Source organism: Cynocephalus volans, chromosome 16, assembly GCF_027409185.1.
Source record: "Cynocephalus volans isolate mCynVol1 chromosome 16, mCynVol1.pri, whole genome shotgun sequence".
NCBI classification, from domain to species: Eukaryota; Metazoa; Chordata; class Mammalia; order Dermoptera; family Cynocephalidae; genus Cynocephalus; species Cynocephalus volans.
Window position 1 is genome coordinate 9,684,664 of NC_084475.1, and position 17,088 is coordinate 9,701,751.

At 41.0% G+C, this 17,088-nt stretch overlaps 1 protein-coding gene across 7 annotated transcripts; it reads left to right on the forward strand.

Annotated features, from left to right (window-relative positions):
• The first annotated feature begins 9,083 nt into the window (after positions 1-9,083).
• Positions 9,084-16,809, forward strand: AMZ2 (archaelysin family metallopeptidase 2). 7 transcript variants are annotated; one of them, XM_063080868.1, is made up of 9 exons: positions 9,084-9,418; positions 10,161-10,257; positions 10,593-10,649; positions 11,187-11,469; positions 11,782-11,955; positions 12,047-12,175; positions 13,784-13,947; positions 15,449-15,655; positions 16,603-16,809. In XM_063080868.1, exons 4-9 carry the CDS (start codon positions 11,187-11,189, stop codon positions 16,756-16,758), a joined length of 1,113 nt encoding a protein of 370 aa, XP_062936938.1. In that variant the 5' UTR covers positions 9,084-9,418; positions 10,161-10,257; positions 10,593-10,649; the 3' UTR covers positions 16,759-16,809. The 7 variants fall into 7 exon arrangements, with proteins under 7 accessions (XP_062936938.1, XP_062936936.1, XP_062936939.1 ...); XM_063080866.1 differs by lacking the exon at positions 9,084-9,418 and adding an exon at positions 9,623-9,710; XM_063080869.1 differs by lacking the exon at positions 9,084-9,418 and adding an exon at positions 9,623-9,710 and having other exon boundaries at positions 15,449-15,625.
• The last annotated feature ends 279 nt before the right edge of the window (positions 16,810-17,088 follow it).

A 17,088-nucleotide genomic window follows, 5' to 3' on the forward strand; every position in this document is an offset into this window, starting at 1 on the left:
GGAAAGCATCTTGTTTGGAATGGGTGGCCGAGAAACTGGTAGTGCCCCAACTTGAACCCAAGTCCACCGACCGTGGATTCCGTGTTCTCCTCACTAGGACACCCAGGCCTGAGCCTCAGGAATATTGTGAAGTAGGTTGGTGTAATCCTTATGGAGCCCCGACTCAGCAAAACCACAGGGCCCCTCCAGGTGCCTGCTGGGCTGACTGGGCAGCCCGGAGAGGATAGTGATGCAGAAAAGCAAGAGGAGATTTCCCACAAGAGAATACTCAGGTGTCAGATGCTTGGGGTGATACGTGCCCACAAACCTGCCATGCTCTGTGGTGACTTTGTGCCATAGGTACGTGCTGTTCCCTCTGCCTGGGCTGCCCAGACTGGTCAGTCCCCAGTCCTCCCAGACTCAGCCCAAAATGTTACTCCTTTCTTTCCCAAATGGACCTATCATTATTGTTTAAAATGCAATACAGAGTTGTCATAAAAAAGCAAACACAGATAACATATTTTAAAACTTTTTTTATCCATACACATAAAATTTATATGTAGATTTTATAGATCAAATTTGTAAAATTTATATATTTTTGTACTTACAAAGTTTTTATCTAAAATATCTTAATTTATATATAAAAATATAATATACAAAAACAGTTTCATACCATGTATATATTTTGTAACTCACATTTTCACTCACTAGATAATGAGTATATTTTATATCAATGAGTAGAGATTTACATAGTATTTTTCCAAAGTGAATAGTTTTAAAAAATAAAAAATTAGTAAATGCTCACTGCCAAAAAATTCAAATAAAAAATATAAAGAAGGAAATAAACAGCACAGAAAGCCCTCCTTCTAGAGATAACCATTATTAACATTTTGGCAAATATCCTCCTTCACTAACATATACAGCCATGTTTCTACATAAATAGTCTCAAATTATATATACTGTTTTGACACTTAAAAAATTTTTTTAGCAAGCTCTTGGGAACACCTTGCACATTAATCGGTCTTTTTATTGACTACATGACACCTTATTGTGAGATTATAACGTCTATTTATTGTATTTATTTGCAAATGCTAGTGGTGAACATTCATTGCCAGCTATTTAGTATTATAAACAACGCTGTGATGAACATCCTTGTACATAGAGTACTGGAACAAAAAAACAGACTGAAAAATCAAAATGTACAGTTTCAGAGGTTTCATATTGTCACAGTTATGTTGAAAAATGCACACCTGAAAAAGTCTAAAAGTTTGGCCAATGTTCATAAGGGTTATTACTGGACAAAAGAACGAAACTGTGCCTGGATCTACCATAAGAATGTCTCACTACTGTCCTTTGTTATGTTGATTCAAGTAGAAATTTTGATATTGCACAAGAAATATGTTAAACCACGCAAGTGTCACTCTGGCAACATTCTCTTTCCGATTTCTTCTGAACCACTCTTGCTTCCATCAGGACCTACCAGCCTTGTCCCTAAGTTAGCATCAGTGGCCGCCCAGGTGTCCAGTGGTGGGGAGTTGCTGCCTGCCTTGGAGAGTGAATTTGAGGCAAGGTGCTAAGAGTTCATGGTCCTAGGCTAACCCCCTCAGATGGCACCTGCAATTAACACAGCCTTAGTCATCTCCTCCTTGTGAGCAAAGTAGTTTCCAGCTTGTAGGGCAGAAGCCTTGAGGGGCATCCAAGGGCAAACCGGCCTTTCCTGGCTCAGCTCAATCAGAAGCCCGGCTGTGCTGCTCTTTCTCCCCCTGGGCATGCCCCTGCCCGCTTCTGTTGGCTCCCTGCACTGACCTGGCCAAAAGGAAGCTGGTTGCTTCTGGGCAGCAGCTGTCCCTTCCCCCAGAAAGTCTAAAAGGACACACACGATGTCTTCAGTATTTCCATAGAGGTCACTGATTGAGCGGGTTGCTATTTAATGTTTGGTTAGCGCTGAGATATTTCCTCTTTCCTTGATGTGTCTCATTCAGGCTGACCTCCCCCCCAATTCCCCCACCTTTAGAGACTGAAAAAGGGGAACGAGAAAGAAAAACTGAAACTTTCAGACCCAGCGCTGTAGCACAGGAGACCATGCTGTCGTCCTGAAGCAGTGGCTGAAGAAGTTGCCCGGGGATCACGTGGTCCTCCTGTGGTCCCAGAGGCCACCGACGTGGGGCTTTTTTCCTCCCCTCGTGCTAACTTTCCCAGCTCCCACTCAAATTTTCCAAAATGTACGGGAGATCCTTGGGAATCCCTAATTCCTGTTTTTCAGGAAGTGACATTCTTAAAAACTAGTCGACTTTTGCTCAATCCTTTGAGTTTGCTGTATTCATATGCATATATACACATGAAGGAAACTCAGAAAGCTTGTGGGAAAATAGAATTGAAAGATAATACAAATCTTCCCATGGACATTTTGAAGTACCTTCTTGTGTGCGTGTGTGTGTATAGAGAGATATTATAGAAATACAGCGATATGGATATGAATATAGACACACATGGATGTGTGTGTATATGTATACGTACATGCATACACACACATATCAGACTGTGGTAGCTTTTGGAAACTGTCTAAGGCACAGAAAATAACTTGCCTGACAAGACATCAAAGAATTGCAAAAGAGGCCACAGCACCAAAGGCCCAGCTGACTGCTTAGCAATTTGCAGCATGGATTGCTGATAAGCATCTATTTGCCTCAGTAAATAGAAATTGAAGTAGAACCATAACATTTGTTCCAGGAAACAGTAACTGAAGTCACAAATCATAAATAATGAAGAACAGAAAAATCCTCTTTTAACCTAATGGACTAAAAGATTTCTTGCTTTTCACTTCTGCTAATGGCCTCCCTTGGCACTACCAGAGCCAGCCCATTACAGATGAATCAAGCCCCAGTTTGCAAGCAGGACATAATCCAAAAGATCATTTGTAAGTTGGTTGTTTGGAACAAAAAATATGTTTTGCTCTAAAAACCATCTTTCTTGGGGTGATAGGGGTCTCAGGTTCACTCGCACAGCACTATTCAGCCTTCAACCCCTACCGTAGCTGAGCTCTGCACCTTCAAGGGCAGGTTCTTGGCAGTGCAGGATGAAGAAAACAGGTCAACTCTTGCTCCACTACATACAGCCCTGGCTGTGAGCTCAATTTAAACATAAGTTATTTTTCTTTATCATCTTCCCTCCTCCCTTTTGCCAGGTCCAGGGCCCTGATCCCTGGATTGCAGCCCCCTCCCCTAAGCTACCTTACCCTCTCTGGGCTGCTCTCCTGCTGAGAGAACCTGTGACCCCACATTACCTACCTGTTCTCGTTTCCTGATTAATCAGACTTCCATTTCTTTAGGGCAGTTGATATCAGCTATGGGTTAGAGGAAAAGCAAACGAAGCAGATATTAATTCATGCTAGCAGGTGAATGATTGAGACCCTCTTAACCTTCTTAATGTCGTCTCATGTTAAAACAGGTTAGTTAGACTCGAGAGTCATTGTGGGCAGATGAATACAAGGGGGTTAAGGATTCAGAATTTGCACTCCCATTAGTGGAACTCTCAGGCTCCTTATTGCAGCCTGCTTCTAGAATGCTGGAAGTCATTATGAAATGATCCTTCCCTGGAAAAAACAAGATGACCAGAGAGAAGAGACCTCTAGGTTCAGGAGATAGGGAGCCTCCCCTCAGTGAATAAGCTGGTTTTCTGCCAGATTGCCTCTGAGATAAGCAGATAAGTTGCATTCATGCACACACCAAAAAGGATTTCGTGCCTCATAATAAAATCTTAGCAGATAACCAAAGATCACCAGATATTTATAGGAAGTTCTAACATGAAAGAAAAAGACCAAAATAGAAAAACAGAAGAACAAAACTTCAAAAGTAGTACAGGTAATATGCATAGAGAGATAAGAAAAGATATGTTATCCATGAAATGAGAAAGGGTGTGTCTTAGTCTGTTCAGGCTGGTACAATAAAATACCATAAACTGGGTGGCTTATAAACAACAGAAATTTATTTCTTTCAGTTCTGGGCATTGGGAAATCCAAGATCAAAGTGCTGACAGACTTGGTATCTGGCAAGGACTCACTTTCTGGTTCATAGATGGTGACTTTTTCCCATGTCCTCACTTGGTAGAGGGGGCAATCTAGCTCTGTGGGTTATCTTTTATAAAGGCACTAATATTGTTCATGAGAGTGACCTAATAATCCCCCAAAGGCTCCCACCTACTAATACTATCACATTGGGGGTTAGGTCTCAATATATAAATTTGGGGGGGAAACAAACATTCAAACCATAGCAGGATGCAAAATAAAATAAACAATCATAACAATAAAGGACTTTTGGCTATTAAAAAAATATTTGAAAATAAATATTCAAAACATAGAAAATAGTTGACAGAAACTTCAGAAAATAGTACAAAGAGGTAGATGGAAAAATGTGACAGAAAATATAAGAAAATTAGAGGATTCATCCTGCAAGTCCAACATCCAGCAAAAAATGAAGGAAAAGAAATTGTCAAAGAAATAATACAAGAAAATTTCTCAGAACGGAGGGACAACAGCCTCAAGATTGAAGGGCTCACTAAGTGAGCAACAAAATGAATGGGAAAACAGGCTCAGACTAAGGCACATCTTTGTAAAACTTCAGAACTCTAAGTATATAGAGGAGATCCTAAATTATTCCTGAAATGAGCCATAACATACAGAGAACTGGGAATCAAAATGGTATTGAACAACATTGGAAGCCAGAGGAAACTGAAGCAAACTCTTTACAATCTTGAGGGGAAATAATTTTCAACCTAGAATTCCATGCTAACTTGAGTAAACTCTCAGTCAAGTATGAGGACAGAATAGAAGCATTTTCAGATATGCAAGATCTCAAAATATTTATTTCTATGTACCTTTATCCACAAGGTTCTGGGGGATGTGCTACTGAAACCAAAGAAGTAAACCAAGAAAGAAGAAGACACAGAACTTGAGCATTTGAGAAACAGGGGATCCATCAGAATGGAATGTAGTTGCAATCACAGGATGACCCCTGTGCAGCAGGTCTACAGAGGATCAGTTTAGATCGAAACAGGGAGATGGAACTTCCCAGAGAAAAAAATGCTCGGGCTACATAGGAAATATTGACAAGAGTGTAACAGAGATGTTGAAGCATTATAAAAAAAAAAAATAAAAAGGTAAAGATTAGAGAGGAGGTCATAAGAAACAAGCCAAATAAATATTTAATTAAAAAACTAAATCAAACAACAGAAATGATTACTAACTTCAGGCAAAAATAAAAAGTTCTACAACAAAGAAAGCATGGTCATAGTACACTACTTGGCTCTGCAGTGAGCAATGTTTGCATAATCATTATGATCTAAGCACTAACTATTGATTCAACCAAAATTTGTGATATAATCATATTGGGAAGAATGGAGGATGGGAGGTGTGATGTGTGAGAGTTAAGTCCCCATCTATCACAGCAACAAATCAATAGATATTACCTAAAATCAACACACCAAGAAATATCACAATACACACATTGTTGAAAAATACAGAGATAAATACCAGGGAAAACAATTGAGTAGCTGAGACCAGTAGCTTCTAGAAAGTTGGCCTATGGGGCGGGGACTGTTACTTTTTATTACAATCCTTTTAGGTCCTTTTAGCTTTTAAAAACATGTACTTGGAATATTTTCATATATTTGGAAAATGCAAATAAATGCTCATAAATAAATAAAGAGGGGGAGAGAGAGAGAGAAATCAAAACTACCCACAATCTCATTCTCCATTGGTAATTACTATTATTACTTATTGGCACATCTTTTAAAAACAAAATTAAGATTACATTGTATAAACATTTCTGTTTCTCACTTTGTTTCCCCTTAGCATTTCTTCAGGTCACTATTGTCTTTGAAAAATGACTTTAAATAGTTGCTTAGTATTACGATATATGAATGTATACACAGTTTATGATTTATGGTATATAAGTTATGCTTTGTCCAGTCTCCAATAGCTGAATATTTTTATTGCTTTCATTTTTCACAACAATAAATATTTTAGTGATTATCTTTAATATAAATCTGTGAGATCTCTTATTAGGTCAATGGGTATGGACATTTTATATATTTATTTATTTTAATTGAAAAGCCCTTTTATTTATTTATTTATTTTTAAGTTGAAGCATACAAGTACGGGCACTTTAAGAACTGATAATACTCGATGCCAGGTTATTCCCCAGAACGACTGTATCAACTTACACACACTTCTACCAAGACAGTCTACCATCACTGGACATCATCAAATACAACTTTATAACCATGTTAATGCATTACACAATCAAAAAAAGATTAGCAAGATGTGGGGGGAATCCTAAAAATGGAATGCAAACAGAAACAGATGAACCTAAATACATTTCACATTGACAATACTACACTGAAGGGTAACGTTGGGAGATGGGGGAGAAAAACTAACCCAGGCAACTTGGAACACAGTATGTTAATAGATAACCTCTGGCAGGAGACATAAAGAACCATAAACAAATACTGAACACCAATTGGTTGCATTGTGTTTCTGCAGCGGTATGGATTAGAAATTGTGAAATTGCTTTCAGTATATATTCTAGGATAGAGCAAATACATAAATAAATCGTGACTAATAGGAGACATTTTTCTCCTCATTGGCAAAGGGAGTCACACATATGGAAAAAGGGAAGGCTCGAATGAACTCTGGTGTTGGATTGGAATTGGAGATACCAGTATGAACTTGTTTTAATTGCACTGTGGCTACTTCTGAAAATGTGCTTGTTTTTAGGAAATATACTCTGAAGTCTTCAGGAGTGAAGGGACATCATGTCTGCAATTTCCTTTCAAATGGTTCAGAAAAAGATATGTACACATATATGTAGAGAGAGACAGAGATAGAGAGACATAGAGGTAAAGAGAGAGAATGAGGATGATAAACAGAATGAGGTAAAATGGTAACAACTGGGGAATCTAGGTGAAGATTGTATAGGGATTGTTTATACTACTCTCGCCACTTTAAGCTTGAAATTATTTCAAAATAAAGTTTTGCCAATTTGATGAGAAAAAAGTATTAGAGTGGTTTTCATTTTACTTCATTAGTAAAGTTGAACACTTATATGTTAATGAAGCATGAAAATTATCTGTATGTTCTGTGCTCATTTTTACGTCATGGTGTTTATCTTTTCCCTACTGATACGTAAAAGCTATTTTTAAATCCTTCATCTGCCATATATGCTGCATTTCTTTCCTGCTTTCTTGAGCCTTTCAATTTAGTTACCAATTTTCTTCTTTAACCTTGGACCGCAGACATATACACTGATTTCTAAAAATCAGAACATGTAGTGCTCTTAGAAATGTAGATATCCATTTTTCATTAGAAATGTAGCTCTCCTGTGTCTCAACTTCATATTAGATAACAGGCAAAAAAAAAAAAAAAAAAAAAAAAAATCTTAGTAATAGAAAATGTCTTTTTCTTCTAAAGAAAAAAAAAAAAAAAAACACTTTAAAAAATCCAAAGCGCTCTTTTTTTGTTCGTTTGTTTTAATAAATATTAGATACTTTGAGACCATGTAGAAATATGATCCTACAATTTTGAGCAATCACAAAGTTCATTATCCAGAAAAGAATTTAAACAGTTTAAATGAACAACGAATGACTGTTAATGAATACCGAAAATTGAATGAAAATCTAATAAATACCTTTTGTTTCAGACACCTGGAATAAGAGTCTTTCTCCTCAAGCATCTCACAGTTGAGTAAGGGTGACATGTAGAAACAGGTTACAATCATTGCCACAAGGACAATAACAGTACGCAGAGGGCAATGAGCATGCAGAAAAGGAGTTTTGTCGCTTAGGGGTGAGGTTAGGGAGAGCTTCACGGAAGAGGTGATAACTGAACTAAGGAAGCCGCTCAGGATGTCAGAAGACAGCCCTTCAGTCAAAAGGCAAACATGTAAGGAGGCAGTCTTCTTTGCTTTCACCAGTGCATCAGTGTTCTCACTTTGAAACTTGGAGAATAGCCATGGTATGAACTCATTTCATTGAAGAATGGGTTCTGGTAAAGGTGGATATGGGCACTGTGGTCAAAGAACAAATTTTGAGATTTCAAGATCCAAGAGGGCAAACAAATAACCAGAGGCTAAGGTGATCACCAGAGGTGAAAAGATCAAACACATAAAGTTGATGCTCGCTAAGGAGAGTCAACAAGGGGTTAGGAGTAGAGAAGATAACCATGAGATAGGTGCTGAAATCATCCAGAAACTGTGTGCAGGTGTGTGTGAGTGTGTGTTCTTCCTCGAGACTGGGAAGAGAATTAGGACGAGGAAAAACCAGAGCATGATAAAATCGCCCGATCTCAAAAGGACAGAGATCGCTTTGTTGTGATAGGACAATAGCTGGAAAATGAAAACAGGAGCTTAGGAGTATTTTTGAGGGAAGTTTGTGTGGGAAAAAGTGGCATCCAGGAAGGAAAGTTGGGTGTCCCTTAAGGCGGGGTCTTGGAAGAGAACCAGTGACAAAAGGTGGAGGTTTGGGGAAACAGGTTTATAGTGGGATAGAGCTTCTCCAGCGTTCCTTTGTAGGAAGCTGCTAGAACAGACGGGGTGGAGCATGTGCTGAACCTGGAGAAGAATGTCCTGAGCCTGATAGGAAGGAGAGTATGAGGGGTGGGCTTATTCGGAGGCCATCTCGAGGTCCATAACTTCAAAGGGAGAAGGGATGCTGATCAGGTAGCTATTTGTGATGGGAGTACTCGGTAGCGTTATTCAGCCTGACCATCCACCGTGTCCTCACGTCTGACGGGCGCAAAGACGCATGAGGGGTTCCACAGGGGTTTTTTGAGACACTCAACTTCCCAGGGTCAAAGAGATCTTGGGGAGCCAGAGCTCTATCCGCCCATCTCCCAGGCGAGAACCGCGAGGCCCACAGGGGATGAACGGCCTGCGTGGGCCACCGAGCTAGTTCAGCCCTGAGCCCGCCCGGCGGCGCCCTTCCTCCCGCACAGCGTCTCCCGGGCGCGCACACTGTGGCCGTCCGCGCCCGCGGCCGCGCGCTGCACCTGCGCGTCTGGGCCCCGGCCGCCGCCCCGCGCCCTAACCGAGCCGGGTAGGGGAAGTCCGGCGCCCACGGCAGCCGGAGCGCGCGCCAGGCTCTGCGTCAACCTCGGCGACGCCTGACTAATTCTGGACCCGGCTGGTTAGATGAGTCACGCCGAGGGCGCTTCTCAAACCCACGGCCTGCCGCGCGCCTTCACAAACAGGCGAACCCCGGTGACACCTGCGCGCCAGGGGAACCGCGGCCGCTGGACGGAGCCCCTGGATGCCCGGTGACCCAGCACTGCCTGCGGGCGGCCCTCGAAACCCGGGCCGCGGCGCCCCCGCGAGGGCAAGCGGGAAAAGCGCGACGGCGGGGACTGACTCCGGCGCCCCGCCGCCGCCTCGCAACACTCGGCTTTGGAGTACGACGTCCGCTGCCGCCGCCCTAACTCGAGCTGTGCGCCTGCCCAAGCCGCCTCGTGCCACGGGGCGTGGCCGAGGGCGGGGCATGGGCGGGGCGGGGCCCCGGGCATGGGCGGGGCGGGGCCCCCGGGGCGGACACCACGGGGCGCCGTGCGCGCCCTGGGGCGTGGCGTGGCTCGAAGGGGCGGGGCGCGGGGCGGCGTGCGCACGCGCGGCGTCGGGGCCTGCCGGGTGGGGGAGTGCGGTGGAACTGTTAGAGCCGGGCCGGGGCCGCTAGGCCACCGCAGCCCGGTAGGAGAGGCGGGGGATGGTCGCGGTCGGCGGGGCGGGATGCGGATGTGGGAAGGGCGGCCGCGGCGGAAGCAGCGAGGCCCCGCGGGGGCGGGGGAGCGAGGCGTCTCCGGGGAGCGAGGCCTGGCCTTTCAGGTTCCCCGGGGAGGAACGGCGAAGTGGGAGTCCCGGGGGGAGCCCCCACTTCACCCCCAGCCCGGGACTGGGTCTCGCCTGCACGGGGCCGAGCCCACAGTGCGAGTTGCTATAGGTAACTAGCTAGGGGCACCAGCTCGTCCCCGTTTCCCCGGGAATGTCCCAGGTTTAGGACCCATGCTTCGCAGGACTCCTGCCCTCCTCAGGGACCCTGTTCTGCATCCCCTGCCTATCTTCTCCCGCAGCTCCACCCCCACTAGACCTGGGAGGCTGGGGGAGGCCTCCTGACCTTTCACACTGCCCTTTTTGTATTAGGGTGACGGCACCCTCCACAACATATTTCCATCCAGGCCCAGACATGCCCGTCCTTGTAAGGTAAAAACTTCAATGGGAGCCTTCCTCCTCCATAAAGGTAGGTAGAATAAAGAACGCATCTTGCTTTGTAGTTTGTCCTGTAGAAGTAGTTAGATTTCAGCCCAGTTGTGTAGTAATGAGGATGATCCTATGCTCATATTACAGCCTTGACTATAGAGACGTTTGCTCTGGAATTTTTGCCACTGTCTTGATCCCCAGAATTTAGAGGTTCAATCAGAACAGTTTAAGTTTCCTTATCAATAGTCTATCATCAAACTAGAAAAAAATCTAGATAATTAGAAAATATGGTAGGATCCAGACAGAGATGTTCAATTTTTTCCTTTTATATAACTTAAAAAGCCTCGTGGTGAAACATCTGTCTGACCTATTCAGGTGGAAGGATGAACGCTGGATACAGGAACACGATGTGAATGGAAGAGTCCTGTCATTGTGAGTCTGGCTTTTAATTAGTCATATGATGTCTTCTCTAGTGTGACATGAGTTTGTGGTGATGAACTTCAGTGGCTGAAATATATCTTGTCAGCCTGCAGTTAAGTTACAGAAATGGCAGGAATTGCATGAGTTGTCTTTTTGTTTGGTTTTGAACATCTTTGAGTCACATTGGAAAGGATGAGTGTTTTTCACGTGGCCCCAATGAGTCAATTCATAGTATTGTTATTATTACTCAGATGACAGAAGGAAATTGGATATCAGATCATGCTCTTACTGTCACGCCTGCTTTTCATAATGGGAACAGGTTCCGTATGAGGTGGAGAAATGGATTTCATTATTTTCTCTTCAATTTCTTAGATATCTTCCCCAAGAAATTGATTGAAAATGAGGAAACCACTCTTAAGTGTGACCACTCTGTGGCATTAGCAATCAGTCATTCCATTCTAGGGAAAAATTAGAGATGTATGTGGAAGATAGATAACGTCCCCAGTATGGATATACATTCTTTATTTGACTACTTGTGTTTTTTTATAGATGCAAACATTACGGCACTCTGAACAGACGCTAAAAACAGCTCTCATCTCAAAGAACCCAGTGCTTGTGTCACAGTATGAGAAATTAGATGTTGGGGAACAGCGTTTAATGAATGAAGCCTTCCAGCCAGCCACTGAACTCTTTGGACCTATTACCTTGCATTCACAATCAGATTGGATCACCACCCATCCTGAGGCTCCCCAAGACTTTGAGCAGTTTTTCAGTGATCCTTACAGAAAGACACCCTCTCCAGAGAAACGCAGTATTTATATACAGCCCATTGGTATATATTGGTAATATGCTGGTTTTGCAGTGGTGCTGTTGTTAGGGATAGTTCGGGCTGTTGGTCTGATTCAAGTGGGCAGTTTTTATGACCATTTTTGACATTCATTGCAGTGGTGGAAGTTTTGTAGCCAAATTGACTTAGAACATTTTGTTTCTTTTTAATTCATATTGACATCAATGAATGGTAAAGGTATATTGAAAATTTAGAGTTAGTTTTGTTTCTAATTCCAAATTAATTTATAGACTGAGGTAAAGACTGAATATTTTAATCATCTTAAAGTCTGACTTTAAAATTTCTTCCTAATTATAGGATCTCTAGGAAACACCAGAATTATCAGTGAAGAATATGTTAAATGGCTCAAGGGGTACTGTGAAGCATTTTTCTATGGCTTGACAGTAAAACTCCTGGAACCGATTCCTGTTTCTGCAACGAGGTGTTCCTTTAGAGTCAATGATAACACACAAAACCTACAAATTCATGCAGGTTATTTAAGCAACTTTACAATTTGAATTGAGTAAAGGAAATATATATATATATATATAATATACATACCGTAACATTTCTTTTTAAATAGGGCACATCCTGAATTTCTTAAAAAGGAAGAAACCTGAAGATGCCTTCTGTGTTGTGGGGATAACAATGATTGATCTCTACCCAAGAGACTCCTGGAATTTTGTCTTTGGACAGGCCTCTTTGACAGATGGTATTTCTTTTTGACATTGTTGGTAGAAACTTTCTCAACTTGAGAATGTTTGAAGACGTTAAAAGAAGGGAAGAATTCCAATCAGTAATAATTTTGGTATTTAAAACTGTACAGTCAGCCTTCCGTATCTGTGGGTTCTGTATCCATGGATTTAACCAACTGGATCGAAAATATTTGCAAAAAAAAAAAAAAAAGGATGGTTATGTCTGTATTGAACATGCACAGACATTTTTTTCTTTGTCTTTATTCCCTAAACAGTACAACTAATTAAAAAGCATTTACATTGTATTAGGCATTATAAGTAATCTAAGATGACTTAAAGTGTATGGGAAGATATGCGTAGGTTATATGCCATTTCATATCAGGGACTTAAGCATCCGAGGATTTTGGTATCTGTAGGATACTTTTTTTTGTAAGTTTTAAAAATATCGCATGACATAAGAAAAGATTTAGTAAGGTAGTGGGATTGATCTGCCATGCAATAAGATAATATCACAAGTGACCTTGTTTCCTTGAAGTTTACACAGATTGATATTTTTAGATTAAGAAACACTTATTACTAAAGAAAAATATCTTCTATTTGTAGGATTATTGGAAGAAAGAAATGGTCTTGCTAAAGGTATTATTGTAATGAAATTTGACCACACTTGTTTGGCCAGAGGAGGTCACTTGTGATCCGTGAATAGATTTAGTTTTTTCTTAACTTTCAGAATACTGTCTTTCCCTAAATTTCAAATATCAGTCCACTCTTTCTGAGGGTGGGGCAAGGGACATTCTTTTCCAATCAGGTTGATTGGACAAACACTATGAGTTTATTCCTTACAAAAAAAAGCGTTAGTACTTGAACAACTGAAAGAGGCATAAATAAAAGTGATAAATGAAAGTGATAATTAAACAAGTTGAGTTATAAAGCAGTCTCTTATAGAGTAAGTTCTGCATCGAACCATGTTCTCCATGTATGCAAAGGTGATATAACTCTAATGTAACTCATTACGTGAAGTCAGTTACAAGGTGTTTAGTCGGATACCAGCCACATAATAAAGTTGTGCTGTGCTTAGAAAAGGGGGTGGGTGAGGGGGAGAGGTTATTCTTTCTAAAGGCATGGTCCAAAACATAGTGTTCAGTGCATTAGCGGCAGTGGGCAGGGCAGCTTTTCTCACTAGCACAGCCTGAGAGAAGGCCAGCAGCCCTGACTGACATGTGAAGCAGAGATCTGTTTATTATGTTCTCAAAGAGTAAAATCATGATTGCTTGTTGTTAATTGCTTGTTGTGATTATTTTTCATGGTCGGTCGCTTTTGGCGTACTTGATTTGGACTATTCTTTTGAGGGAAATAACTCTCCAAAACCTTCAATTTCTCAAGAAGCTGACCTCAAGTCCATTGAGTGTTATAGGACAGGGAATATTAGATAGCAGCAGCAGAAGATTCTGATAGAGAAATCTTGGGCAAAAGTCCTTTTTTTATGTTGGCAAATCTCAAGTGCATGAAACTGTGTGAACACAGATACAGCTGTGTACTCGCTGACCAGATGTTCTAGCCAGCTCCTTTTTGGTCTTTCCTTCAGGACTCTTGCTCTCATTCTGTTGTTGCTTGTTCTCTTTTCGTAGGTGTGGGGATATTCAGCTTTGCCAGGTATGGCAGTGATTTTTATAGCTCATACTATGGAGGCAAAGTGAAGAAGCTCCAGAAAAAATCTTCGAGTGACTATTCAGTTTTTGATAACTATTATATTCCTGAAATAACTAGCGTTTTGCTGCTTCGATCTTGTAAGGTGAGTTGTTTAAAAAAATCCTACAGGAGCTTTTATTTTATTTTATGTTTTTGTCAGTTTAAAAACATTTTTTATAGCAGTTTTGGTTTTACAGAGAAAGTACAGAAAGTTCCCATACCCTCTCCCCAGCCACATATACAGTTTCTCTTATTATGAACATGTTACATTAGTGTGGTACATTTGTTACAATTATGAATCAATATTGAAATATTATTATTAACTTAGTATTATATTAGGCTTCCCTTTTTTTTGTATTGTACAGTTCTATGGGTATTGCCCAATGCATAATGTCTTGTATTCATCATTATAGTATCATACAAAAAAGTTTTGCTGCCCTAGAAATTCTCTGCAGGAGCATTTTTTAAAAAAGAGCTCTTATTTCCCTAACTTGTATATCATCAGCTCTTAATGTAATATTACACATTGATTTGTATCATTTGTATATTTTTGGTGGATATTGCTTAACTGAAATAATCAATAAAAACAATTTAAGTGGATACTTTAATATTGAAATTTACAGTATTGGTGCCTTTTTTTGTCTTGCTAGTTACATGCAGCCTTAAGTGTATCCATTTCCTCACTGTTAGTTTAAATCCTAAATTCTGTTATGAGTAGGTGACGCTTTCTAGCTGGTGTGATCATCAAGTAAAGCTGCCTTAACAAGGCTTTTGGAGAACCTCTGTCTGGCTTCTTGCTGAGGATTGGCCTTCTTTGGGCTCCAGGCTACCCTTACTAGACTGTAGTTCTACTGATACTTCCTGCCCACCCCCCTTCTTTGGAAAGCCTCTCTCCCCATTTTCCCCTTTCTCCATAGCCAGAGACATAAGCTTTTCCTTCAGCTGGAGAAGTTCTGCTTCTGCCAGTACTATTTGTTGGGGCTTGAGAACTACACCTCTTAGAACTATGTTTTCAGTGTGTTCCATGGGGCCGGCCTACATCAGCGTCACTTGAAGTGCTTATTAACATGCAGATCAAGTCCCCTTGCTCGCAGACCCAACAAATCAGGGTCTCTAGGGGAGGGGCCTCAGAATCTGAATTGTAACAAGTATCCCAGTGGTTCCGAGCAAGAGTTCTCAAACGGGTGGCACCCGGGGGCATTTGGTAATGTCTGGAAGCATTTTTGATTGTCACAATTGGGGGGGTGGTTCTACTGTTGTCTAGTGGGTAGAGGCCACGGATAATGCTGTGCATCCTGTGATGCATAGGACAGCTCTCCACAACCTGGAATTATCTGTCCAACATGTTAGCAGTGCTGAGGTTGAGAAACCCTGGTCCAAGTGAAGTAAGTATAGTAAGAAAGGCAGCAAGATATTTAGGGGAAATGAGGGATTATTAAATCTTGGAAGATCTGGGCAGAGTGAAGTATTGGTTGGTGATGATGGTAAAGGAGTTGTTGATTCCTGTAAATCTGTTTCTTGGAAAAGCAAGAAAAAGAAGAGTTATGTAACTCGTTGTTGTTGATTATGGTGGTGTATAAAGCCTCAACGTGAATGTCTTGCAGACTTTAACCCATGAGATTGGACACATATTTGGACTGCGACACTGCCAGTGGCTTGCCTGCCTAATGCAGGGCTCCAACCACCTGGAGGAAGCGGACCGGCGCCCTCTAAACCTTTGCCCTATCTGTTTGCGCAAGTTGCAGTGCGCTATTGGCTTCAACATTGTAGAAAGATACAAAGTAAATGGGGGCCAGGGCAGGGGGCACTGGGTAAGGAGTGGGAAGTGGTTATCTAAGTAGCCAACTGACATTCTCTGTTAGGTCCTTCTCTAGAGCTGTAATTTATCAGAGGAAATTAGTGTGAAGATAAGCAGGAAGCTGTGGTTTTAAAAAAAAAGGCAAAGAAATATGCTTTGTAAAAAACTTCATCTTGCCTATGAGTGATTTATACTTATAGTAGAGTGAGAAACAGTGGAAGAAGTTTCTGTATTTCTCATCCATTTAGGACAAGAGAGCCTGCCTTTGCAGAACAGAATAAATATTGATAGGTGTTGCAAAGTTCATTTTTTAAAACCATAGGAATGCGTGGATGTGATTTATTTTTCCAAATATTGGACAGAGGTATAACGTACATTAGGAGAAAAGGATGATTTTCTTTAAGAAGGAAGAGAGAAAGTACCTAACTGTAGTATGTGTGCTAGTGCATGTGTGTGCGCCCACACTTGCCCACATATCAGTGCACATTCACGTGGCCACTGAGTATGACTACTCATTCAGGTGACTGCACATAAATGTGTACATATGAGTCTTCACATATATTTCTACCCATGACTATTTATACACTTACGTATGTATACACATACACATCAAATTAAAAGCATAGTCTAATGCCTTGTGTAATATTAGCAAGATGAGAAAAGAAAATAATTATCCTACCACTCTAAAAAAAACAGGGTAAGATTTAGTGTCTTTCTTCCTTATTTTTACTCCTATGTGTATTTTTGACCATAATTTGTAATTATGGTTTGGGTATTTTGGCTATATGCTGTCTCACTGTATATCAGAAGTGTTTCATATTTATAAACATTTTTATCAAATGCAACATTTTCATGGGCTAATATGTCACAGATTTAGGTAACCTGAAGCCAGTGTTTTTCTCTTATCTACAACTATTTTGCTGTGATTTGTTAAAATACAAATCTTTTCTGTTTTTTAAGGCGCTAGTGAGGTGGATTGATGATGACTCTGCTGACACACCTGGAGTGACTCCAAAAAATAGCCGTGCGGATAATGTGAACTTGCCGAAACCTGTTGAAGCTTTTAAGGAATGGAAAGAGTGGATAATAAAATGCCTTGCTGTTCTTCAAAAATGAGGACCTCCAAATAGGAGTAGTTAAAATAAATACTTGCACATTATATTTTCATTTGGTTTGAGTATTTCATTGGAATAAACTATTGGCTGATTCTCTGCTGTCAAAGTAACAGAATAGAACCTTCTTTAATGCACCTGAATGGAAATGGGACTCATTTTGAATATTAAAACTCTATAAACTCTTTATCTTCCATCTTACTAGCCTAGTCTGTGGCACTGAGCATATCATTTTCATTTTTCAAAAATGTTTATGTCTCACAAGAGAGCTAGGGCTACCGGTAACTAGTAAGTAAATAAGTGCTTTAAAGATAGCTGCCTATGTCCCAATGTG

Excerpts from the sequence above, each read along its gene's own strand:
- AMZ2 (XM_063080868.1), top strand. The coding sequence starts at position 11,187 with ATGCAAACATTACGGCACTCTGAACAGACGCTAAAAACAGCTCTCATC. Across the intron at positions 11,470-11,781 it reads TATTTATATACAGCCCATTG|GATCTCTAGGAAACACCAGA; the intron begins GTATATATTGGT and ends TCCTAATTATAG. Across the intron at positions 11,956-12,046 it reads AAACCTACAAATTCATGCAG|GGCACATCCTGAATTTCTTA; the intron begins GTTATTTAAGCA and ends CTTTTTAAATAG.